Below are 25,580 nucleotides of genomic sequence, written 5' to 3' on the forward strand. Positions count from 1 at the left end.
TCAGGAGATGCTATATCTTAATGAACTCAGTTGCAAAAAAATGGAGCTGCTACTTCTTTGGACAAAATCAGGCAGAGGCATTATGCATAAATGGAGCTCTGCCAATCCAAGGTTCTTCGGCCAGAATTTGGGTGATACCTCCTCATCCCACACTCTTCCGGAGGGCTTCCGACCTTCAGAAACACCTTTTCAGTGGGCAGAGTGGGCTGCATTACATAGTAATTTCTTCTGCTAGTGGTTCTCAGACTTCAACCCACTAGAAGTTCCTCATATTTGGGCAGTGATGTACAAGCCAGTTGGGATGTCTGGAAGGCACTGCAGCAGCTCTTAAATTTTGCAGCTGTAGCCACCCAAAATCTCATACTTATGCCAAACTGTGCACATTCAGCTGAGATGCATGTTTAAATTTATCTAGGTATGAAACTAGAAATTGGCTTAAAAAATACAGAAAATACATACATGTTTATTACACATCAAGTGTATTAATAGATATTTGCCTATAAGCAATGAGTTATGTCTTATCATAATGGTACTCTACTTTTCATCCAGAAAATTATTATGCAGCTATTGGAACAGAATTATTATTATTTAAATAATAATAATCTGCGGAAATCTAGGTGAGGGAATGCCATTGTCATAATGTACTTGTAGGATGAGGAGAGATCTCAGGCGCTTGATTGTAATTGGATTTCTTTTATAGGTAATTAAGAACAATTTAAATCCCTGCTGGAGAAAGTTCAGTGTTCCTCTGCAAACATTCTGTGGTGGTGACTTCAACAAACCAATGAAGGTGATGACAATGATTTAACTTTAAAAAATAAAAATAAAATACAGGTTAGAGAACCCATTTGATTTAATTATAAACATCTTTTGCAATATGAAGTCTGACTGTGAAAGAACTAAAACTAAATAATGTGTGGCTGCCCAATAATTTAATTAGATTGCCATTATTTTTGCACCAGATTTCCTTCTGTGTGCTTACCCATTTATTTCTTTGAAATATACTTGCAGCACTGAAAATACTGGCAATATGAGCTATTCTCCATCCCTCGAACTGAGCAGGAACCCTTGTTCTGTTTATCGGTTAACCTGGAAACATCATCTGCCAGAGCTGTCTTTCTGTATAGACTAGTTTTTGCAGTACATCCACTGTGGACTACAACTATGTCTGAAAATAATAAATAATATTATTTAATCCTACACGCTTAAATGTAGTTTTATGGAAGACCAAGATCATGAAGACCTAAATAGCGGCTTGAATTTTCAAAAGTAAGTCTGTAGTATTGCTGGTTCTGTGGGAAAGCTTGAAAATATGACCTGAGTGTACCCAAATGCCCTTTGGAGGATGCTTGGCTCTGTTTTTAAGCTATGGTTTTTGTGGCTTAATTAATGAAATTATTATCTTCATACCCAAACATTCTAAACTATATAGTGACTGCAAAGCCTCCACGAGTCCATTGCTTTTTTAAAAAATGCACTTCCAAGTATCTAATGCAGTTGTTTAATATGCTTAATTTGCTGATGTTCAGAAGTGAAGTCATATCCACTGCCCAGTAAAATTGCCATTTAAGATAGGATTATTAATATATCGGCCAACCAAATTTCACAACCTGGACTTTCTAGCCTGCTTGCAGGCTTCCCACAGCCCTTGGGTGGGCAACATTTGGCCCTCCAGATGTTGCTGGGCTGCAACTCCCATCACCCCTGCTTGTTAGCCATACTATCTGGGACTTACGGTAACTGGTGTCCAACAACATCTAGGTGCCACAGGTCTCCACCCCTGGCATTGGCTACTGTCACAACAGAATGCTGGACTTAGATGGTCCTTTGATCCAATCCAGATGGGCAGCTCTTATGTTTTGTGCTGGCTGTCTTGGTAAATTAAGGCTGCTTGGGAGAAGCTGAGCTGTATATGTGGAAGAGGGAGTATTATACTCACGTAAAGGAATGGAAGATGCTAGATACCTTTAGTGAGATAGTCACAATTGGAGGAATAAAACATAAATGTTGAGGATCCCCTCAGCTGTTGCTCATTGTCAAACCTTCCATTTTTGGCAATCACAACTAGATTGGGTATTTCTAACCAGGGTCATGTCCTGGTTATGTAACTGAAGGTGTGTTAGCAATGTCAGTAGATTATCTCTACTTGGAGAATAATGAAGGAAATTATGACTTTAGGGGGGTTGTAAGAACTTACAGCAAGAGCAGTTGATAGTAGAACTGTGGGACCCGGCATGTGTAAATAGGCCTGCGGTAAGTTGACTCAGCTCTTGACCTGCCCAGCCATTCCCAGGGGAATCAGGTGAACAGTCATTCTAATAACCTTCTAGTAACTGTCCTTGGGGTTGTGCTGGAGTGCTCTCATTCTTCTTTCTTTATTCAGAATATGCATGAGCATGCTGGATTTGCACCTATAAAGGGCATGTCCTTCCCACCCAAGCAGGGAGAGAAGAGCATTTTACATTCATGTATCTTTCTGGATCTGCACTTGCAAAAGCTTTCCCTGCCTGAGCAGAGGGAGATTGAAACTAAGCAGAGCCAATTGAAACTAAATCCAAGACAAGAGTGATAATGGTTGGTGTGTAGATAGACCAGGGGATAAAAGATGAAAAGAGCATCGCCTCCTTGGTTCAGTCAGGTTTGCAATTTGATTTTCAAGTGTAAACCAGGAGCACTTGTCACCTCCTAATCTGGTGAGAAGGCTGCATTTCCCCCCCTATCTATGCCATTACTGAAAGGTACTGCTTTTCAATTGATGGTGTTCTAGGATGCACACTGTTGGCTTGTGCTGTTTTAAATCTTACTTTACTCCTAAAAACACATCACTGAATGTTGGTCACAAACAAATTAGAGGGATGTGCATTCAAGATAATATATTTACCATCAAGCCACCTATATGTAAGCCGTATATTGTATCTAGACGTAATTCCTATCTTTTAAATCTGCTGGTAAACAAGGGCAGTGTTGAAAGCTACCTCTTGTTTAAACTATAGCATTACTCAAAGTTATTTTAAGCCCCAAACACATAGCAGTTCTCAATTGAGTCCTGTGTTCCTTCCATTGGAGACTATCTAAATGGCTTAGCATGGACATTCAGGTCATATTTCATTTGACTTTTGAGAATGAGGCTTGCAGGTTTTTGCATGACTAGATATCACCAGGGAAGAGTATTCATGCAAAGTTCTTAAAATAAGAGGGAACTTTGGATTATACGGTTTGTGTTAAGGCTCTTCTTTGCTGTTGAATGTCTTGGGTTTTTGTGCTGTTTTTGTTTTGTTCCCATTGTTTCTTTTTATAAGGCTTATATAAGACTTAATTTCAGTTGATTGCTTGGCTTCTATAACTGGATTTTTACTTAATTTAGCCTTGGAACAGTCATTTTCTTCTTTTTTTATCTGCTCAGCATTTTAGTTGCATTTCCATTGCCTACTAAACAGGTTCGTACCCATGGCTCTCCTCAAGGACTCATTTTTGGGTCTCTCTCTTACTATTAGGTTTCAGTTAGTGATATGGATGACAGCACCAGTTCAGATTTGATAGGGGAGTTCACATGCATCACTGCAAAGCTGTTGGAAGCGAGAGACCAAGCGGTGAGCAGCAGTCATTCTCTCTTATAAAGTTCTGCTTGTCCATTGCCTGCTGTTTCTTTCCTTTCAGGTGCACTGTTCAGATTATGATAGTGATGGGTCACATGACTTGATAGGCATTTTTGAAACTAACCTCTCCCAGCTACAGAAGGCAGGTGGCAGCTCTCCGGTGAGCTTTTACTTTTACCTTCTTTTATTAACTAATTGAACCTATTTCTCATTGCAAAGAAGAATCATAGAAACAATAAATTGATTCTCACAGAGCTACAATTCCCAGCACCCTTTAAAGTTCCTAGGAAGCAATAGATGTTGTATTTTAAGTCATCTGTGTTCAGCAACCCAAGATATCTAATTTCTGCTTCCTGGTTTACCGCAAGGGGGAAAAGAAGCCAGGTTTGCTATCGCAACGAACTGGTTGCTGCTTTTTGGAGTTTTTAGGCAGCTCGCAGGCAACAAGTGCCCCAGAGAAGGTCCTGGGGACGACCAGGACATTGAGGGTTCCCGCAGAGGTCAAAAGCGAGCTCCCAACGGGTCTGCATGGTTCCATTTGGTGTCGGGCTGACCCGGCGGTCAAGCTGTGATCACTTGCCAGTATGCATGGCTACCATTATTTTTTCTACCTTGGGTCTTGTCCTGTGTATCTTAAAATGTGAACTATGTGGTTTCATTTCATTAACTAGAACAAGTTCCTTTGATGTGTGTTGCTTTCTTTGTAGGTGGAATTTGAGTGTATTCACCCTGAGAAGAAGAGAAAGAAGAAGAGCTATAAAAACTCGGGCATTGTTCGAGTCAAGTCTTGCAAAGTAAGGAGCATTTCATACAGAAGAGTTTGCTATTCTGTGATTGTAGCGTAGAAGTTGTAACAGTTGTCTGCTGTTTTTTTTCAGATTGAAATGGAATATTCTTTCCTGGATTACATCATGGGAGGCTGCCAAATTAATTTCACTGTGAGTTGGGTCACCTGTTTACATGCCTTTTCCACCTAAGTTAAAACAACTCAAGCATTTATATATTCCTGTGAAAAAGCCATTGCACTTAAACTGCACAAAAACCAGTTTACTAGATCTGTCAGTGAATAAGTCTGCTGCTTGTATATCTGCCAGAATAAACAAAATGAATTCACTGATCTTTCTAATACATAGTCTCCCTGGTTGCATTTTGGGGGAACCTAATGTTTGACCTTTCTTCAGCTGCCTTGAGTTTTTTAGTGATTATTTCAGCAGCATTCTTCACTGGTGTTAGGTATGCTTGAAGTCAACTTCCATGAATGTTGGGCTTTCTTTGGTTGCCTGTTTCTAGAAAGAAATCTTATCTTTGTGTTCTTTGTTATTGTGTCAGGTGGGTGTAGATTTCACCGGCTCCAATGGAGATCCAAAGTCACCAGATTCTCTTCACTATATCAGTCCAAATGGGATAAATGAATACCTGACCGCCATCTGGTGTGTGGGGAACGTGGTACAGGATTATGACACGTATGTTAAAACTATTTTTAGCTGCTCTAGTTTCGAGCGTTAGTAATAAGTGAAATTTAATAGAGTTAAAAGTGATGTATTTGACTGAGTAACTTCAGTCCCTTCAACCTTTATGTATTATGCATCTCCTGCATCTCAGGTTATTGCTGAATTGCAGAAGATTGTTCTTTGTTTTGTTGGTTCCTTCATGAGAGTAAGTGATTGCTTTGCTTTTCTGCTTGCTTATAAAATGACACTGCTGAGTCTCAGTACTTGAGAGCAAGAGCTGTAGACAGTCATGTATAAATGAAAATGATCACTGCTCATGGGATGAGTGTGCATTTTTTCCTGGCATTTTAAACTGAAGGAGGAGTCAACTCAATTACAACCTTGGCTCCTGGAAGCCTCGCTCCCCTGCACTCTTACTGCTTGCTTCGCTTTTAGCAGTTTTGGTTTCTGATGTAGCATGCAGTTTCTGCCAGCTTGCAGCAGTGGTAACTATGAATTGTTTTTGTTCAGTTGAAGGTAACATGTCTATCTTTCCTCCTCCTCTGCCCCCTATATCTTTCAGTGACAAACTGTTCCCTGCCTTTGGGTTTGGAGCTCAAGTTCCTCCAGACTGGAAGGTGAGTTTCTTAGTTCAAGCGTTTCTTAATTCAAATGCATTGGTATTTGGCTACATGACTAAGTGTGTCTCTTTCCCAGGTATCCCATGAATTTGCATTGAACTTTAACCCTACAAATCCCTATTGCCAAGGTAAGCATTTAGTAATCTTCATGACCCAGTAATCGAATTTGACAAAGTGTGCATCAGAGAGTATATTCCATTAAAAATAAAGAACAGGACCAGCAGAGCTTCTAGAGTTTTTGTCAGGACTTTTGTGCTTTTGGTATATTTTCTTTGCCACTCCACCTGTTCTGTAGCCACAGTCCTCTTGGCAGCCAGTGACCACCTCTGCAAGGCTCCAAGAATTATGCTGTGTCCTGCAGGCAGCACATGTTTTGCCATCCTCTGAAAATTACTGATTCACACACCCTACAAATGTGGTGAAATGGGGGGAAGGTGTGTCTGCTCAGCTTCAGTTATTGTGCACACATTAGATTGCCATTTCCATTTTGTGACAGAAAGGATAAAAGTTGAATAACTGTGGGAGGATTTATGGAGAACACTGGGAAATAAGCAGCATACATACACGAACTATTGCAATAACAATTGGTGTTTCCATTTTTCAGGAATCCAGGGAATTGTGGATGCATATCGCCAGGCACTGCCTCAGATTCGTCTCTATGGTCCAACAAATTTCTCCCCAATTATAAATCATGTTGCCAGGTTTGCTGCTCAGGCAGCACAGCAAAATACTGCTTCTGTGAGTCTGTTTGATTTAATATTTTGGATGTTTTTGTTTTTAAGTGATGGATTGGGGGGGAAAGTCACAAGAGGCATTTATTTAAAGGTGTGCTAGTATTCTTTCATTACTTCACTGTTGTGAAGCCATAGTCTACCATGAAACTTCACATACTGAATGGATTTGTAATCAGGCTCTACCCTCTGAATTCTGTGTTTTCTCTGCAATTCATTCCCATGTGGTAGAGTTAGGACATACTGTACTTCTGTTTGTCTGGTGCTTTCAAGTCATGGGTCCAAGACGCTTTACATTTCTCCTACTGCTTTCCCCGGGAAAACCTGTTTACTGCTGAATCAGAACAAAGTCAATCCACAGAAAACCTGATTGATGTTTGTTCTGATTCAGCAATAAACAACGGATTTTCCATGAGAAAGCAGTGGGACAAACCTAAAACCTATTGGACCCACAACTTGAAATCACGGGACAAATGGAAGTGTGTGTGAACCCTTGAAGTACTAAAGCCTAGGTTATTAATTCTATCCAAAATAATTTCAAATAAAGCTAACGTGAAATAGCTGATTTGAGAATTGAACTGGGTTTTTAAAGTTACTTTACTGTATTTTATTGTTTTCAATCCAGTTTTTTTTTACTCTTTCATGCTTTACGAAGTTGTGAGAAACAGTGTGCAGATCGTTCTTTATAATTGAGCAAACACAGAAGTATAAAAACATCAGCCTTTCAGTCCCTTCCTTAACTCTTGCCTAAGATTTGAAGTCAACCTCTATTGACTAATCTAATTTTCTTGCAGCAATACTTTGTCTTGCTGATAATCACAGATGGGGAGATCACTGATCTGGACCAAACCAGGCAAGCCATTGTCAATGCCTCCAAGCTGCCCATGTCTATCATTATCATTGGAGTTGGGAGCGCTGAGTTCAAAGCCATGGAATTCCTTGATGGAGACGATGGTGTTCTAAAGTCCTTGTCAGGGGAACCAGCTGCACGAGATATTGTCCAGTTTGTGCCCTTCAGGAGGTTCCAGAATGTAAGTTGAAGAATACCTAACTCTTCCAGAGAGCTATACTTTGTCAGCAGGCAATATTATTTACTTCTTGAGAACTCTTTGGTTCACACATAATTCTACAATGTAGGCAAAACAAGCCAAGTTTCATAATCCAACCACAAACTATAACTTCAGATTGTGGTTTGTTGGCAGTAAACAAATCATAGTGAGGCTGCTGGACACAGTTCACATGTAATGCTAAACCATGGTTTAGTAAACCATAATCCGTTTGACCCAGAATTTCTCATAGCATTGTTTGTACAATTTTTTTAAAAATTAATACAGTGTCCAAAGCCAACTATGAAAACCATTCCTTTTCTTGCTCTTGTCGTCACTGATGTTGTCTTGCTCTTTCTTCGTTACAGGCTCCTCGTGAGGCACTTAACCAGTCAGTGTTAGCTGAAGTTCCTAAGCAACTGGTATCCTACTTCAAGATGCTTGGCCTGAATCCCATGAAGTTGCCTTCAGAAAAACAGCCATAAAGCACAATACCTTTCATTTACAAGGAAAAAAATACTGCATATAGAGCTTTCCAGTGAATAGTCCTGTCCCCTATATATTACTCTGCATTCAAAACAATATTTCTGTACTTCCAACATATACAGGGAATATGATATACTTGCAGACAATATATAGGAATACTAGTGCTCTTGGCAGTTCTTATTAGAAAACTGACGAATACCTTATGGCCAAATCCATTTGCATTCTGTCCATGCTGTGCAGCACACAATCCTAGTGAAGAGTCTTGGGTTTGTTTGTTTTTTAAAAGTCAAGAACCTAGCCCTTGATTTAAAAGAAAGCTTTTTTAATTTTAATTTTTCTGCTGAAGTCGCAGAACCCGAATGGAGCTTGGGACATGGCTTTCACAAAATGGCTGCTAATGCTTGCTTCTGTCCTTTGTTGATTTATATCCCATTCCCATATTATTATTTAATCTGCTCAACCCTTCACTGCATTTTTTAGTCAGTTGTGAAGGTTCATTCATAACAAATTATGAAAACACCAAATATTTGTACTAAAATTACAAAAAAAAACTTAAAGGGAAAAAAATGGCCAGGTATTCACGCAGCTCACTAAAAAGAATTGTCTTGTGAGTGGTTGCTTCTCTCAGTTTAGAATGTATTTGAAATCTAGCTGCTATAAAGTTTACATATATAGTTATATATTGCTTACCATGTATTGCTGGATGGTCTCTTCTGTGTCTAGAAAGAGAAATCATTTTGCATTGATATATACCAAAATCACTGATTGCCTTAATTTCTACTATGCCTTTATGGAATGCCAATGAATGTTTTAGTACTTTATTTACAATGAAACCTTAAGCTTCAGGTCCCAAAATCAATTGCAAATCAAGAGATTCTTGCTTCAAAGGTGCTGTTTACATATAAAAATTCTTTCTCAAGGGCATTTTGGTCAGTGTGTTTCAAACTGGGCTGTGTACCGATATGCAGGGGAGAGCAAGTGAGATAATTTGTGTTTCTGTCTCTGAATTATCACTTAGGAAAAGGGATGTGTGTGGATGTACTGTTAAGCAACTGCTGCACTATCTGTCCCAGGTTTATTGCAATATTTACAATCCTGTAGTTTTATTTGTAGCAAAAGCTTGGATGCTTGCTTTAGGCAACATTATTTTAGCTGTATTGTTTATAAAATGTATTACATGCTTCCTACAGCTTTTGGATTTAAGCACTTTAAAACATCATATAAAATCTTTATTGGATTTAAGGAAAACAGTATATGGAGAACTTTAATATTTAATACTACCAACTATTACTAATTATTATTCCAAAATATAAGAAAATTACATTAGAGTAAAATCCCTGCACAATACCTAAATAGCCTCTTCTTTTGAAACTGCAATTTGATCCATGCATAAATTTGATCCTGTATAAATTAGATATACAAATTACAGATGTTTCAATTAGAACTGCAATATTTATCATTTCAACAGCTATGTGAAATGTACACGTAGTTCTCCAGGAACAAAATATACAGTGAATACTACAAGCCTAGGACCTTCCTTTGCTGTTACTTCTGGTGGGTTACATGTGTTCAAGCAGTTTCTAAGAATGAGGTGGTAGATTTCTAAAGTGGGAGAATGGACCGTATCACCAGACTGCATGTACAGTAAGTAGCATTCAGTGTTTTTAATGCTTCCTTGCATTTAAAAACAAAAACTAACAAACAATCTTCTTCCTGCAGGTAGAAAACTTAGCAGAGATTTCCTTTAAAAAATTATCTGAGGTAACATTTTAAAATGACACCTCCTCCAAGCATTCTGAAATAGTATAATTCCTGTTGCCACCTCAGAATGCTGTTCTGTTGCAGGTATATGCTACACCAGGCTTCCTCAACCTTGGCCCTCCTGATGTTTTTGGCCTACAACTCCCATGATCCCTAGCTAGCAGGACCAGTGGTCAGGGATGTTGGGAATTGTAGTCTCAAAACATCTGGAGGGCCAAGGTTGAGGAAGCTGCATCTGTTACAATTGAAAGTTATCCATTTCTGAACTTTAAGAAAGATGCTATGTGCAGACGAATTAAACTCTAATGTGATTATTATTTTCTTCAGTACAATAAAAGTGATAATGCATTATGATGAAAGCTGCTTGCTTCTTTTTCTTCTTCTTGATTTGTATAAACCACTGCGATACAATGCTTACATTGCTTTACCACTTATTTCTGTCATTCACATTTCCATTTTGCAGATAGTGACTTTTCCAAAGCTAAACAGTAATTTACTGGCTGAACAGGTACTTTTTGAACTCAAACGCTGGTCTGTACTGGAGTATGTTGAAGTCTGAAATGCTTGTGCCTTTCCTTATGAAAGCTGCCATTCTTTTATAGCGGTCCTGATTTTCTGCAGATGTCAATGTAGTCAATACTTTTGGTGCCTAGGGCACAACATTGGTTTTTCTCCTGGAGTAACAGGAGAAGCACACACCATTTAACATTCAGAAACATAAATATTCTTAATCAGTTCTGTGGAAAATTGGGAGGTATACCTCTTGCAAATTGAGTTAATAATGCATCTTAGCATCTTGCTCTCCTTTTAGCCAAGTGCTTTTTGAGCAATTGTGATGCTTTGTGGGTAGCTATAGTGTGAGCTGTGTGTTATTTTGCAGTATACTAGTGTGCCCTATTGGCACATAGTTTGGTAATCCCCAATACTATACGCCAGAATATATGTATGACTAGCTCTCCAGATAATGCTGTTTATGGATCTACCCCAGTATTGTTGACTCTGACTTGCAACATCTCTTTAAGGTCTCAGGCAGAGGTCTTTCTCATCTGATCCTTTAACTAGAAATTTTGGTGATTGAACCTGGAACCTTCTGCATGCAAAGCAGATGCACTGCTACTAAACTATAGTCCCTTTTAAGACAGTCTTTATTGCAGCCAGAATAAGTTATGCCTTTTGTACATCATGGCTGTAGCAGTCTGGGGGTCTCTTTATCAGTTCTTGCTGGTCTGGCAGAATTCAGCTGGCATAACTGGCAGGGCCTTCTCATGGGAGAAATGCTACACACATACTGTTTCACTGGAAATATTATTGGCCAACTTGGAATGACAGCCTGGTTCTTTGGTAGAAAATGGAGTATTTTACCAAAGTAAGCTTTGCTTTTTTGGAAACTATTACATTGATATTCTATTGCACTGCTTGGTTTGGTTGATTAATGCCGAAAAGATTCAGTTCTTCATGTAAGAATTATCATCTTGTGTACCACAAACTCCATTAAATTTCTTTATCAAACTCAAGGTGTCTTCAGTCTCTTAATTTTAATAAAATTTCACAAGTATAGATAGAAATTGATGTTAAGGCTTCTTTGTTACTTGAAACCCCCATTACTATGTGCAAAGACTCTGTCATTACAAACTGTTAGGTTCTTATTGCAAAGGTTATTGGAGGGAGGGTCGCAGAGCTCCTCAGCACATCACTCTCATATTGACAAACACAGGAGCAATAATGCCCAAATGGGGGTAATGTCTTTTATGTTGGGCTATGTGTGCTCATGTGTTAATTAAGTCATACACAAGGTGAGCAGAAGAGAGAGGTGTGACTTCCTTGCATTTAGGTGTGCTGCAAACTAAAAGGGGCACAGTAAGAAGCACATCTGAGCTGAGTGTATGCAGTTATCTGCCCACTAGTGGTGCTAAATTGCTAAGCTTAAAAGTTCCCCAAAATGTGATTTGACTTAGAGCTATTCTCAATGGTGGTAAAGCCTGTAACACAGGATCCATGTTCCTCTGGTGCTGTGCACTTGTGACGCATGCAGCTGCCCTCCTACTTGGCTTATACCTCTAGCCTAACGGGGAGTGGTTGGAATGCAGTTACACAGCATATTTGTAGCCTACAGGCGCTTCAGTTTCCCCTTTTAATAGTCTTACCTCCAGTATGTGTAGAAGTCCTTATAAACTTAATGTCATTCAAGTCAACCACGCAGTTCCTATTTGGCACAGCACTGGAGAAGTACTGAATCACAATCCTTGCGTCAATCAGGTTGCTTCAAGTTGCACGAGCTCCTATTTCTGCAAGGTAGCATTCGTTACCATTCTTTAAAAAAAATATATTCCTTGTCAGTATTCAGCAAGCAAGAGTACTAAAATAAAAATCAGTAAAAATAACAATGCAGAGCCAATGTAAACCTGTTACACTGAGGTAGTCTGCAAAGGCGGCAAGATGGGTTGATCATTAGCTTAGATGGCTTTAATATGGGATTAGATAAATTCATGGAGGAGAGATCTATTATTCAGTTTTGGACTTGAGCTCACCAAGTTGTGATTTCAAACATCACCAAATTATATGGAAAAAAGCAGCTCACGAAATCAGTCCTAAAACTGATGTTTTTTGTTGAGAACCCAGATATAAGCAAGTCCTCTGTGCTACCCTGCTCCCTAGTAGGCAGCTGTTTGGCATACACAGAAGTGGTAACTCGTGACATCGCCCTTTTTCTCTTGATCATAAATCACACTCCACACACCCATGAGCTTTGTTTCCAGAAGGTGTAAACACAAGAAAAAGAGAAAATTGCCTTAGGTATTCATTCCATGCCATATATAAATCATTACTGCTTGGCTCCAACACAGAAAGGGTGGACTGAGGGTTCATGTGCAATATGAAAACACACTTTGCCTAGATAAATCCCAGTGTGGCACAGCTATGTGCGGGAGGGGGGATGGGGGAGAAAACCAATTAAATTAAACTTCCGGGAGAGGGAGCCTCATGGCAGATTGATTTTCTCTCATCAGCGGTAGACTGATGAGAGATAACTGCTGAGTACTAGCCAGATACATTTATGACTGTGAACTCACTTTGCAAGACTGGAATCTGGGGTAAGTGGTGTGAGGACGCAACAGCCATGCATCAATCCCAGTCCCTCAGACCTTGGAAAGCAGTGCAGAGCTGACTTGAGGAGGGCATCATGACCAGCATGCTTCCTCCCCCCCCCCCAAATGCACCCAGGGCAATCGCTCCAGAAGCGCCCCCACACACACACATGTTACACCCTGGTTATGTGTTGGGGGTAAAAGAGACCAAGAGGTCAGAAAGACCAAGCCCCTGCTGCAAAGCAGGACCATTCACAGACTGATTCCCAGCACATTGTCCCAACTACACTGAGGTACAACCACAAGCAGGTTCAGTATAGGAAAATGTGTCTGCAAATTTGCAGCTCCTGATCTGATACCTTCTTCAATTCGTTCCTCAGAACAAACAGCAGGGTCAGCCCAAGATATTTAGGCACCTGAGATGAACCACAAAATGGCGCCCCCTTCCCTGCCAGGGAATAAAGGGTGAATGAAGATCTACAACGGAATCTGCTACCTGAGGAGGTCACCTCACCTTCCCTCACAGGTGGGCCAGCCCTTGTGGCTAGAACTAACTAAAATATTGAGAGAGATTAAATGGTCTGAGAAAGAAACAGGACAGAATAATACTGTAAACATGTACATGACAAGGGAATTCATTTTCAAGTTTCTCAGCAAAGGAAGCAAACAGAATCTTGGAACTAAGCAGGAGGCAAGTCACATGTGCTCCACCTATTCTGTCAACAACTAGAAAAGAGAGGGGAAACACAATATGGACTGTGGGAAGTGTTGTTTATGGCACTCAAGCAGAAATTATGGAACCTCCAAATGTATTTAGGATTGGTGGTGAATTTATGTTATTCACTAGATATTCTAAATATATATGAAGAAATGATACTTAATACAGTGGTACCTCTGGTTAAGAACTTAATTCATTCCAGAGGTACATTCTTAACCTGAAACTGTTCTTAACCTGAGGTACCAGGTTAAGCTAATGGGGCCTCCCGCTGCCGCCACGCCGCCACCGTGCGATTTCTGTTCTCATCCTGAGGAAAAGTTCTTAACCCAAGGTACTATTTCTGGGTTAGCGGAGTCTGTAACCTGAGGTACCACTGTATTAGGGCTCTTGCACACTGCTCCAGACTTGAAAACATCACTTGAAGTAAATTTGCAGCTTCTGATCTGATTCTTTACCTCCATTGGTTGTGTGGAGGGGGCATTATATAGAAGGTCAAGTGGAGAGATAGATGGGGCCTCAGATATATTGAACAAAGAACTGTGGTGGAGTCTGAGAAAGGTAGCAGGGGGGCGGGGAGAGAAGTCTAGAGCCCCACAGTCTAGAGCCTACTTATCATGAAAGGCCCTTCCAGACTGTTGCTTTATTGTGGGTGCATTCTGCTACATGTTGGTGACACAATAGTAATGGATCTGTGGTGAATTTATTCTGCGTTATTAGTTCTGCAACACTTCCCCAGTCCTACCATATAATTACTGTCCAGATGAGCTTTCGTGCAAGAAAAGCGTGGCAAAAATAAACCATAATATTTGTGGTATAAAAAGCCACAAGGTTTTAGCAGAAAGATATGGGACATGCACTGACTGGAAATGAAGCAGTGTGACCACCCCAACATTTTTGCAGGCATAAGTAGTATTGAAAATGAGATTATGTATGAGCACCTGGATAGCATGAGGAGCACAAATCATGAATGTGTGATAAAAAGTATGGATGAAAGGGTCCAAAGTCTGTGAATAATAAACATATCTGAAGAGCCCCCATCCTCAGTCAGTCCATTTAAGTCCAGAATTTAAAATTACCTCATTGACCCGCTGAGGGGGAAATGGCTGCTGTTCCTCAGCTGGCTGTGACTCATGCTCGTTAGGCACATGGCTTGTATTAAGGAGAATCAGAGTGGGCAGGATAGAGGGCTGTAGCTAATGCTAGGAATTCAGTCATGTCTTATTAATTTCCATGGGCCTACTCTGAGAAGCACTACAGTGGTACCTCAGGTTAAGTACTTAATTCGTTCCGGAGGTCCGTACTTAACCTGAAACTGTTCTTAACCTGAAGCACCACTTTAGCTAATGGGGCCTCCTGCTGCTGCCGCGCCGCCGGAGCACAATTTCTGTTCTCATCCTGAAGCAAAGTTCTTAACCTGAAGGACTATTTCTGGGTTAGCAGAGTCTGTAACCTGAAGCGTATGTAACCTGAGGTACCACTGTAGTACTGAATACAGCCTGGAGTGATTGGTGCCTACCCACTTTGAACGTACTTGCCAATATTGGATAATGTGTGACTTGCAGGTGGGGTCTGGGCAGCCAAACCTGCTTGGTGAGTCCCCAAGCCTGACTCACTGAGTGACGAGACAGGTGGAGCCCTGGACTGTTTAGCAGCCAGCCCTCACGCCTGGTCAGTGCTGAAGAGAGCCAAGCCCTGGCAGCACCATGGCCCTGAGTGTCAGCGTCAAGAGGGTCACCCACCTGCCAGGGACAGGGGAGCGGCAGGTGCAACTGAATTTCCGAGGTGCGGAGCATGGGGAGGCGCGGGGAAGGAAGTCGGGGTGAGGTGGGAAGGAAAGGAAATGCATCCAAGGTTTGGGGAAGGGGGGAAGGAACTGGTAGCCCAGGAATCTGTTTGCTTTAGCCTGAGGTGATGAAAATGCATCAGGGGGCCAAGATGCAGGTGTGTGGGACTCTGTGCATTGTGTAGAGGTACCACTGCCGTTCCTTTTCAGTTATATGAACATGTCTGTTATGTGAGCTGTGGCCCTGCTTGTTCTGTCATGGAATCTGCTTGTTCATATAACCTTGAAGAAAGTTCTGAAACCGAGGAACTCTTCACACATGATACATTTAAAAAACAGCAACACAGATAGCACTCTCTGTTTTGAAAGTGCCTGCATCTGTGTGTACAACATCACATGTAACAAACATACCGGTCTCTGTCTGTTTCACTACAAGAGTGTGCTATGGGAACTGGCCCCCAATTCAGGGCTTCCCTCAACTGTAATATGTGGTGAAGTAGCCATGTGTATGTAAAATACACAGGACTGTATATGCACATATTTAATTTCTTACAAGGATGTACTTAGCTGTATAGAAGATTTGTTGTGGGAAGCAGCTCTCTTTAAGAGAAAAAGAAATGGTTTCTCCTCAGTCACAAACACACAGCCTCAAAAGAAATACAGTACCTCTTAAATCTTATAACCACTTAGGAGCAAATATTCATCCCCAGTCCTATTTTTCTAGAAAAAGAGGTGCTGGAACTAACCATGAACGCTTCCCTTGTTCTCTTATAATGACAATGGTGCCCACCTGAGAGGTGCCAGAACTGAGTTCTGGTGAATTCCAGCTACCGTATTTTTTGCACCATAACACTCATTTTTTTCATCCTAAAAAGTAAGGGGAAATGTCTCTGCGTGTTATGGAGGGAATGCCTACTGGTGGCATGCCTACGGATTTTCCTCCTCTAAAAACTACGTGCGTGTTATGGTCGGGTGCGTGTTATAGAGCGAAAAATATTGTCTTTTTTAAAAAAATCTAAATTAGCTTTAAAAAAAGGCCTGTTCGTTCCTAATTTATGTACACATTACTAGTAACAAGATGTGGAGGCAGAATTCAGATTGTCCAATCACCTGAATGGACAATATTTTGTGCTGGAGATAGGACAGCAAAAAAATATATATAGAAACCCATTCTGCAATGTTAATCTTAATTGGACGTTAATTTAATGGAGGTCAGCAAGATATAGGAATTATCAAAAGATCCCACTTTTCCTAGAATATTACTTCTTGTGCAGGAAAAACCTAATGTATGAAGTAGCATTCATCTCCAAGTAACTATGCTCTGGCTACAAGGGTTCTTTTAGATCTTTTAGGCAATGCTTCCAGTGATTTGAATTACCCACCTCAGAAACATTTTCACTTCTCTGTCCAAGGAGGGATTTCTTTCTCTTGTAGCTTTTTTTTGTCAGTCAGTCATTTCCTCTTTGGTCTCTATTTAAGTCCAGCAACTCACCAGTAGTTGTTGACTCAGTAGCTGATAACAGCCTAGTATCCTTTGTGTACATTCCATTCCACTGCAATGAAATATGTGCTAAAGGAAAGAGGTGTTCCCATCTGCTTGTTAAAAAGTGGCAGTGAATTATCAGGTCATGTCTTAGTTATGGTGATAATCCATGTGCTAAGCTTTGTTTCCTTTGTACAACCAAGAAACCCAGATAGGTGAACAGTTTTTTCCTTTAAATTAAAACAAAAAATTATGATAATTTCATCTAGCAACCTGTCTCCCTCCCCTGTGTCACACTCTCTATAATCCCAGAAATCCTTGTGCCCTGGTTCCCCCTTATTTAGAGCATTCATGTCATACAACAACTTCTAATACTATGTAGAGGCTTCCTCTCCGCATATCCAGGGATAATTCCTCTTATGCTAAAAGAAAGTTATTTGTGTATGTTAAGTTGTGGGCAAACATATCAGACGACACAGCAATTCTTCCAAAGCAGCTCTTTATTTGTAAGCTGGAACAGAACTAACTGAGGAGCTCAGTCAGCCTGCTTATATAGAGCTCCAGAACAATGTAACTGTTGCCATTTTCTAAAACTATCCAATCACTGAATGTCACTTTCGATCCTTCATTTGCATAACTATCTACAGTATCCCCCTGCTGGCCCAGGGTGAGAACTTCAGTACGTAACAGTGTACAAAAGTTCAGTATGACAGTGAATTAAAAGCTCACACCACCAAATGCAAGCTAGAGTTTTGCTTTCAGTTCTGGGAAAAGCTTCTAAAGTCACCATTATTTAGTCTTCCTCCTTGCATGCATTCTACCATGGCTACGGGGGGGGGGGGGGCTTAGACCATTTTGTTATCTATATAGTAATGAGGATACTAACAGTACCGGTAATTAGAATGCTTGACTTAGATCAGGAATACCCAGCTTCAAATCCCCATTCAGCCGCAAAGCTTCATGGGTGATACTGGGCCAGACATATACTCTCAGCCCCGGAACCCATCACAGCATTGTTGTGTGGATAAAATGCAAGGGGGCATACACAATGGCAAGGATAACGTTTCTGTTTCTTTTAAATAACAACAGTGGGATGATGAAGTCTGAGACATCACCTGTGCATATCCCTTCAGACAACTGGTTTCCAAAACACTCTTTAGATAGCAATTGGCTTTAGGTGTGCTATTGTGATTAAGTCTGGTATATACCTCAAAAAGACACAGGTGGCTTTATCAAAGGTGTCAGTGCTCTGAGTTCTCCCTGCACAGCAGCATGGGAAGTCCTATCAGGAAGGCCTTACCAGGTAACTCAAGTGCAAGGCAAAGGGTGACCAGGAATGTTTTCTGAGGTGTGGTGCTTTTCTAGGCAAAATTATTTGGATCTCTGTTTTCTAAACACATGCTAGTAGCAGCATGCTAAGGCTAGAGAGAAGCTTCTGTTAGTATCAGATTCATTGAAGTACAACACTCATTGTTCCTGACTGTTGGTCAGTCATACTACCTGGGGCTGATGGGAGCTGGAGTCCAACAAGATCTGGAGGGCCAAAGGTTCCTCATCCCTGCCATAGGCATCTGGGTTGGCTGTTGTGAGAACGGGTTAACCACTATTCTAGAATGACAATCTGCATTTTGTTCTAAGGTTTTACTCAGAAGACAAAGAAGATACACTCTGGCCAGGAAGTAGTCTTTGGAGAGGTAAGGAAGCATTACATTGTGCTCAAAGAGGATTGAGTTTTCAGTTATGACACATTAGCATATGCTCCCAAAGTGTTTATGGACAAGTGCCTTCACACTTGACATGTCTACCACAGCAAAATAGTGTCCCCAGGCTGATGTATAGCGTGAAGCAGCATGATCTGGCTGAAGGCATGCTTGTGCTCTTAGCCACCAAATCTCATTCTGCCCCACAGTCTACTTTTATTAAATCATAATTTCCCCAGTATATTAAGTTAGGTTATTAAGCAATAAGAGAAAGTGATGACAAGCCTTCTCTCACCATTGTTTAATGTGTGAAGTTCTGTGACTCAAAAGATGTGATGACTGTCTTACTCTCATGTGTTCTTTTAAGATACCCCATACCTTGGTACCCATCTAACTATATATGAGAGCCCTCACCATCCTCCAGATGTTTCGGATGACTTGCCTCAACAACATGGCTGGGGCTGGTGGGAGTTATAGTCCAAAATATCTGGAGGGCACCAGGTTGGTGAAGGCTGGTATATGTCATGAAGAACTGGGGAAGTGGGCTCTTCAGGAGCTCCAGGAGCCCACCATGAATTCTGCTGCTCGTCTTTTCTTTTTAGCTTTTTCGCTGGCCACACTATGGAAAGCTGATTATGGAAGAGATGCTGATTGTTAAAGTTTACAACTGCAGTAAGGTATTCAGTAATAGGTAAGTTCATATTTATTTCAAGCGGGTGACTGTGAGGCACTAGCTAGATTTAGGCTTAGGGCAACAAGCCTGGCTGATGTCACCAATGTATGTGTCCATTTCACAAATTTCACAGAAATCAACACATGCCTCCATTGGGAAGGTCTTGTTGCTGTACTTTGCCTCAGGCAAATTGTGTTCTTTATGACTTTATGACCTTCCAGTGGATTCTGGATGGCACAACTGGGTTAAGTGGAGTTAAAATATATGCCCTTGGCTTAAATATCAACAGAATTAAATTTTGGTGATTTGGATGGAGGAGTATCGCGAGTTGTCTAAATCAGAGCTCAACTGAAGCAGATGGTGGGTTCTAAACTGACCTGATGAATCCCTAATCCATATTCACCCTCTTCTTTGCCTACAGCCAAATACTCATGCTTTGACACATACAGGCAGCCACCCCAGAGAGGTCAAATGTCAATATGGGATCACATTTTGTGAAGTCACCAGGGTGTGGGAGGTGCAATGGCAGGTACATAAGTGGACATTGTTGAGAAACATTGCCACTGAACAATTGCAAGGCAATCAAGTTGTACGAGCACTAGAGCTGGTTGAGATTGCAAACACTACTCCTTTGCTTGTACAAACGACAACCATTTTGAGCAGGCGTTCTGTTCCTTGCCCCCCCCCACGCATCGGCAGAGCATGCATAAGCCTGCCCTGCCCTGCCCCATAACAGCCCATTACGCCCCACCCACTGCACCCTATTCTGCCTCCCATTCCACCCCCATTCTGCCCTCTTCCAGGACAAAAGGACCCAGAGGTCAGTGGTCACGTGTCAATTGGATGCATGTAAAATGGCCTCCGTCTGAATTCAACACCCACCAGTGCACGGCAAAAGGTGCATTCCTAGGGGGTCCGTTATAAGTAGGGAAGAAGAAGGGCTCACATGGTAGTCTAACCTTTCTCCTGTCCCAGCACTTCAACTCAGACACCTTTAAACATTCCAAAACAGCAAGAGAGACATGGGAGGAGGTGGTAAAGGCACTGGAGAAGCAGTGGCACAAGTGCAGGAGACTCAAGTGCTTTTAACCTGTTAAAGATATATCCATGATCTCTTGGCTGATACCTGGGTACCCTAATGGTCACATGTGTATACATGCCTGCCTGCACACAAAGAAATGCAGTCTTCCTCAGTCTTTTCAATGGGTGGAATAGGAATAGTCAGATGTTGCTGGACTGCTGAGCTCCACATCCCTGATTCCCTGACTGTTGGTCATGCTGGATGGGGTTGATGTCCAATAGCATCTGGAGGGTACTGCATTGGCTACCCATGATGCAGAGTTACCAGCTCACACTGATATGTTTGTATTCATGTCTCATCATCCCCCAGCATACTTTAGTACTCTGTTTCAACATTGCTTATTCTTTCATTATAGATTACTTGGTTCCTTAGTTATAAGCCTTCAGCACTTAGTAACATCTGGACGACTAAACATCAGAGAGGCCCTGGTTGACAAAAACCACAGCATCACAGGTGTAAGTAGTTTGACTATCATCAGAATACTGGGATAGCTGCATGGGTGTAGCCAAGGGTAGGGCTGGGGGGGGCAACTGCGCCCCCCCCAGTTCAAATAAAACAATAGAAATACTTAACTAACTGACCAATCACATCAGTTCTGCCCCCTATCAAAGTCCTGCCCCCCCCAACAAAAATCCTGGCTATGCCCAGGGATTCTTGAAAAGCACCAGTGAGCTGGCTTTTGAGTTCCACAGCTAACTTGACAAAGCACTTAATATGTGTTAGGCTCCTATTTGCTGGAAATAGATCCTACATGAGTTATGGAAGATTCTTTCTGCAGACATCTTCCACTGCTAACATGGTTAGATTTTGGATTTGGGCGTGCACAAAAAAATGGTCCATTTATTATATGTTTAATTCCACCATTCCTCCAAAGAGCTCAGAACAGCATACATGGTCCCTGCCTCACAACTGCCCTGCGAGGTGGGTTAGACTGAGATACTAGTCCTCCACTTAATTTAGCTCACTGTTATTTTTTACTTACTTTTGTATGTGCATTTCCGATATTCTCTTCAGTTTAAAAATGTTCATACGTATTTCATGCTTGCATTTATCCATACCCAATACTTTTTTATGGGGGGATGCAGGGGATGTATACTAAATATTTTGTGAATCTTTGTACTTTTGTCCATTTACTGTATTTATTTTTCCTTCCTTGATCTATAAAATGGTGTTCTTCTTGAGTCAAAATGAGAGTACCCCTAAACATTTTTTTAAAGAAAAAAACACCACTGTCCATACCAATTTACATCCTGTATTTCAGGGCAAAAAACCTCCCCAAGCCAGCTGCCTTATAACAGTTGTGGTCTTCCTATGGTTTGCCTTTCCCATATAGATATATATTGAACTAGATCTGCGATACCAGCCTCCTGATGGGGCCGCAGGAACATGGGCTGAAGAAGATTTTGTCTATCAGATGAAAGACAGGTACTGGATATAATGTGAGAAGAAAATTACACTGGGCAGATGGTAGGACTAGACAGAAGTGTCCTTCCACTCAGGAAACCTAGCTCAGTCAGCCTCCTCCTAGTTACCAAACAGGTGGGCAGGATCCCTACCAACAGCTGGCAGAATCCCAAAATGGGTGTTCCAAGGGCTGAGAAAGGCTAGAGCTGGACTGAGCTTGCCTGGGACCAGTTTATAGCCGGAAAGCATCCACTTTGATCATCCTCCCCATATTTGCTGAAACCAGCAGGGTTACAAATGTGGGAGTGGTTCCACTGCTCCACAAAGTCCCACCAGTGGGAGGGGGGAGTTTAGATTATACCCTTAGTTTTAAAGCACAGACGTAGATGTCTGCTATTCAATCAGCATTCCTACAGGTATGTTTCCACCATACTCTCCCCTGTTAGGAGATTTCAAAGCATTTCTACAACAAGCACAGAAATGTAAGATCAGCAAAGATAAGATTTCAGCACATACAGGGCTCATGCAAGTACAAATTGAATGACTAACCCCAGGCAATATGGGTTTTGAGGCATGAAAGAGAAATTGTCACAGTTAAGCATATTACTCATAATGTTGCTTTGGAAGCAATTGCTCCATAACTGGCCTCTCTCAACCACTAATCTGAGGGGTTCTGATTGCCATCAGAATCACTCTGTTGGTATGAAATGTTAGGCCAAGAGAGACTGCAACCCATTAAGAAGATTCACCAGTCAGTGCAGCCAACGTTGATATCATTCACTCACTCAGGTTTTCCAGAGAGTGGAGAAAAAACAATTGCATTCCAGGGTTTTCACTGTTGACATCCTTTCTTTTTAAATATCTTGTTTATGACGCCCCTGTCCCAACTGGGAAATAGACTAGAGCAACAGTTTAAACTGTGTGTGTACTCATAGTCATTATTCAGCTTCTAGTTAACTGCAGAAATTTAAACCCTCAGCAGGGATAAAGGGCCCTATTATGGAAATAACCCAAGAAAGCTTAAATTGGATAGAGAACTATTTTCTGCAGTCGGTGCATGCTTGTCATTATTCCTTTTCTCCCCCTGTTTAATATAGCTCAGAGGTTATAATCCGCAACCCTGGATTTGAGGAGCTGGAGTAAGTGTCCTATTCAATTTTATAACCTGATATTCTGAGTTACTCGATCAAATACAAAAGCTTTTATGCACTGGTTCAAAACCACAAGTTGGGGCAGCGGCGTAGCATGGGGGGCTGGGAGGGGGCCATTGCCCTGGGTGCATTTTTTGAGGGGGCGCAACCACTATAGTTCCCTTATGGAATGAAGCCATGCCCAGGCTGGCCTTTGGGGCTGGGGGCGCATGGGCGGTAGCTGCTCCACTCCCAGGTCAGGCCTGACCCAGGCGCGAAAGCGTCAGAGAGGTGACCTTGCTGCCCCTCTCAGATGCTGTGATCACACACAGCTTGGAAGCATCAGAGGGGCGCTGCCACTGCCCCTCTCCAATGCTGCGATGATCTGGCACGGGAGGGAGCCAGGCGCTTCCAGCAGGCTCCAGTGGGTGAGTTTTGCGCCCCCAGCATGTCCCACCCACTTGGTGTGTACATCCCCCTCTGCATGCCCGTACGCACGCCCTGGGCAGCAATCAGGGATGCAATGCCCTTGAGTTTGGGCATTGCTCTTACATTGTGAGTCAGCTTGGGGCACTACAACAGGATAGCACTGGGAGATCAACACTGCAAAGTTGGTGACTTACCATATTTGCTAGATGCAGTGTAGCAATGCCAAGCATAGTTGTGATATGACACATAGTGGGCAAAAAGTGCTTGCAATGGGCCTGTGATGGAATACACAAGCAACAGAAGGACCCACAATATGTAAACATTTTACTCCAGAAACTCAAAGTTATAGTATGTTTTGTCTCTGCACAACTTTGGATGTTTCATTGTGTTTCATTGTGTTGTTTCAATACTGGGTTGATTTAAATTGCTTTTATATTCTGTATGCTGTTTTTAGTTGGTTTGTGTTTCTTTTGTTTTGTTTTGCTGGAAAGCAGGGGGGTGGGAAACTCCAGGTCTAGCCATAGTTAAGCATTATTATGTCTTATAGATTATTACACTGTAATAATTGATTAAAATTGATTAACTTGGAGTGGATTGTGTAGTTATTGATGATGATGATGATTGATGATAAAAATGAATAAAAAGGGAAGAACTAGATGCTCAGTTTTGGTCATGAATGATATAGATAAGATTTTTTTAAAGCTTCAGAGGCTGATAGGCTGTAGGAACTGCATATATCTTGTGCTTCTTAAAGTTCCCTTTGCATGTAGCATGAGCTTGTGTTTGTTGCAGCCCTGATGAAGTGAAGCGAGCTGCTGATCTGGATAGGAAGGCTGCAGTAATTGGCAGGAAACTTGTCAAAGGCTTGGAGACTGATGATGATGAGGATGATTATTATGATGTGTCTGACATGGAGTTCTCCGGCATTGTCTTCACTCCTGTCAAGAGGTACTTTTCTGAAAGCACTTTAACACAAAAGGGTCTGTCTTCATGTTCCTAGCTAGCTTGGCACGTCATCACATAGCTACCGTATTTGATATCCCTTCAAAAAAGGAACCTGGTGTTAAGCACAGTGTACCTTTCAGAACAGTGTGTATGTGCTATATGAGGGTCTTTCATCATTTATCAACAGGAACAGCATATTTCATAGTTGGAAGGAACCCCAAGGAGCATCTAGAATACCACTAAAAAAATTGGAATAAGTGATTATTACAGATAATCACTTATTCCAAATTCTTAATTGTCTGCATATTATTACAGATTCTTAATTGTCTGCATAAACCTGATTAGTATTATTTACTAAATTTGTACACTGCTTTTCATCCGAAGATTACAAGGTAGTTCATAACATAAAAATACAAAATGATGGCACAGAAATGTTTAAAAGTTAAAGTGGAAAGTGCTTTGCTGAATTTCTGTTGAGAGAGCGATGACAATAAAAAGCATTTGATTAAATTTTGAAGTCAACATTTCGTTTTCTTCTATTATCCTTCCCTTTTAAATTATGCTAACAAGGGTCACAGATCAAATTAAAAGCTTTACTTATTTACCCCCAAAATAAAATAATGGTTTACAAGGAATGGCATTGCTGAAGTGTTTAATCAGTGTTTTCTTTCCATTGCAGTCGTTCTAGGGTCTTTTCCAAATGGGACTTGTATGCTACTCCTAGACCACAGAACTTCCAGGTACTATACTTGCCAGTCTTCTTGTGTAAACTATTTAAGGCAGTGGCTCTCAAACTTTTTAAAATATATATATATATATCTCGAGGCCACACTTTCAGAATAAAAATATGCTCATACCACATCAAATTTTGTATTGGTAGGAAATACATTGGAAACAAAAAGAAACAACTCCTAGCAGTGCTTGATTTATAAGATAGAACACAACTATTTTATAATATGATCATAGGACATCCAGAAAGTATAAAATATTGCAGCTGCAAAAGAACATGAACCATTCCCAAAATACAATTATAAATGTGCCTCTGATATACTGTATGTACCTTAAGTATGTATACAAACTCAATGAGAGATGTGAATTTGCTTTTGCCGGGTCTAAACCTCATTTATATTAGGTCTAATCTGAGATAAACTCTCATTTCCTCAACAACAGAAATGAATTGTTCAAATGCCCTTGAATTTTCTGGCCACACTTGCCATTTTCTCCTGCCACACAAGTGTGTCATGCCACACTCTTTAAGAACCACTTAAAGTGGTTTAAGGTTTAAGGGAATGTTCATATTGCCTTAAGATTTCTGGGAGGGCATGTGATATTTTATGGGACTATTCCCAAGTTATCAAACTCCTATTAGACTAGCCCAGGACATGTTAGATCAGGAGTGGCCCTCTTGATGATGAACTACAACTCCCATCATCCCTGGCCATTAGCCGTGCTGCCTGGGG

The 25,580-nt window shown here is 41.2% G+C and overlaps 2 protein-coding genes across 9 annotated transcripts in view; both read left to right on the forward strand.

Annotated features, from left to right (window-relative positions):
- Positions 1 to 8,200, forward strand: part of CPNE1 (copine 1) — a 49,852-nt gene extending 41,652 nt beyond the window's left edge. For 6 of the 7 annotated variants that reach the window (XM_081916979.1, XM_081916983.1, XM_081916981.1 and 3 more), the window contains 10 exons: positions 701 to 790; positions 3,658 to 3,756; positions 4,304 to 4,390; positions 4,475 to 4,534; positions 4,926 to 5,059; positions 5,610 to 5,664; positions 5,744 to 5,795; positions 6,272 to 6,405; positions 7,193 to 7,429; positions 7,813 to 8,200. In XM_081916979.1, the coding sequence (XP_081773105.1) occupies positions 701 to 790; positions 3,658 to 3,756; positions 4,304 to 4,390; positions 4,475 to 4,534; positions 4,926 to 5,059; positions 5,610 to 5,664; positions 5,744 to 5,795; positions 6,272 to 6,405; positions 7,193 to 7,429; positions 7,813 to 7,929 (1,065 nt within the window). In that variant the 3' untranslated portion in view covers positions 7,930 to 8,200. Of the gene's footprint in view, positions 1 to 700; positions 791 to 3,494; positions 3,591 to 3,657; positions 3,757 to 4,303; positions 4,391 to 4,474; positions 4,535 to 4,925; positions 5,060 to 5,609; positions 5,665 to 5,743; positions 5,796 to 6,271; positions 6,406 to 7,192; positions 7,430 to 7,812 lie in introns of all 7 variants that reach the window. The other variant, XM_081916985.1, reaches the window with a different exon arrangement.
- Positions 8,201 to 8,316: 116 nt separating this feature from the next.
- LOC309372751 (fer-1-like protein 4) overlaps positions 8,317 to 25,580 on the forward strand; it is a 61,175-nt gene continuing 43,911 nt past the window's right edge. Inside the window, exons 1-9 of one of the 2 annotated variants that reach the window (XM_081916585.1) lie at positions 13,849 to 14,050; positions 15,055 to 15,274; positions 18,397 to 18,452; positions 19,061 to 19,149; positions 20,568 to 20,667; positions 21,546 to 21,637; positions 22,714 to 22,755; positions 23,968 to 24,123; positions 24,800 to 24,860. In XM_081916585.1, coding sequence (XP_081772711.1) covers positions 15,196 to 15,274; positions 18,397 to 18,452; positions 19,061 to 19,149; positions 20,568 to 20,667; positions 21,546 to 21,637; positions 22,714 to 22,755; positions 23,968 to 24,123; positions 24,800 to 24,860 — 675 coding nt within the window. In that variant the 5' untranslated portion in view covers positions 13,849 to 14,050; positions 15,055 to 15,195. Of the gene's footprint in view, positions 13,301 to 13,848; positions 14,051 to 15,054; positions 15,275 to 18,396; positions 18,453 to 19,060; positions 19,150 to 20,567; positions 20,668 to 21,545; positions 21,638 to 22,713; positions 22,756 to 23,967; positions 24,124 to 24,799; positions 24,861 to 25,580 lie in introns of those variants that run through there. The other variant, XM_081916586.1, reaches the window with a different exon arrangement.

This window comes from Podarcis melisellensis, assembly GCF_964234715.1.
Source record: "Podarcis melisellensis genome assembly, chromosome: 6".
Lineage (NCBI taxonomy): Eukaryota > Metazoa > Chordata > Lepidosauria > Squamata > Lacertidae > Podarcis > Podarcis melisellensis.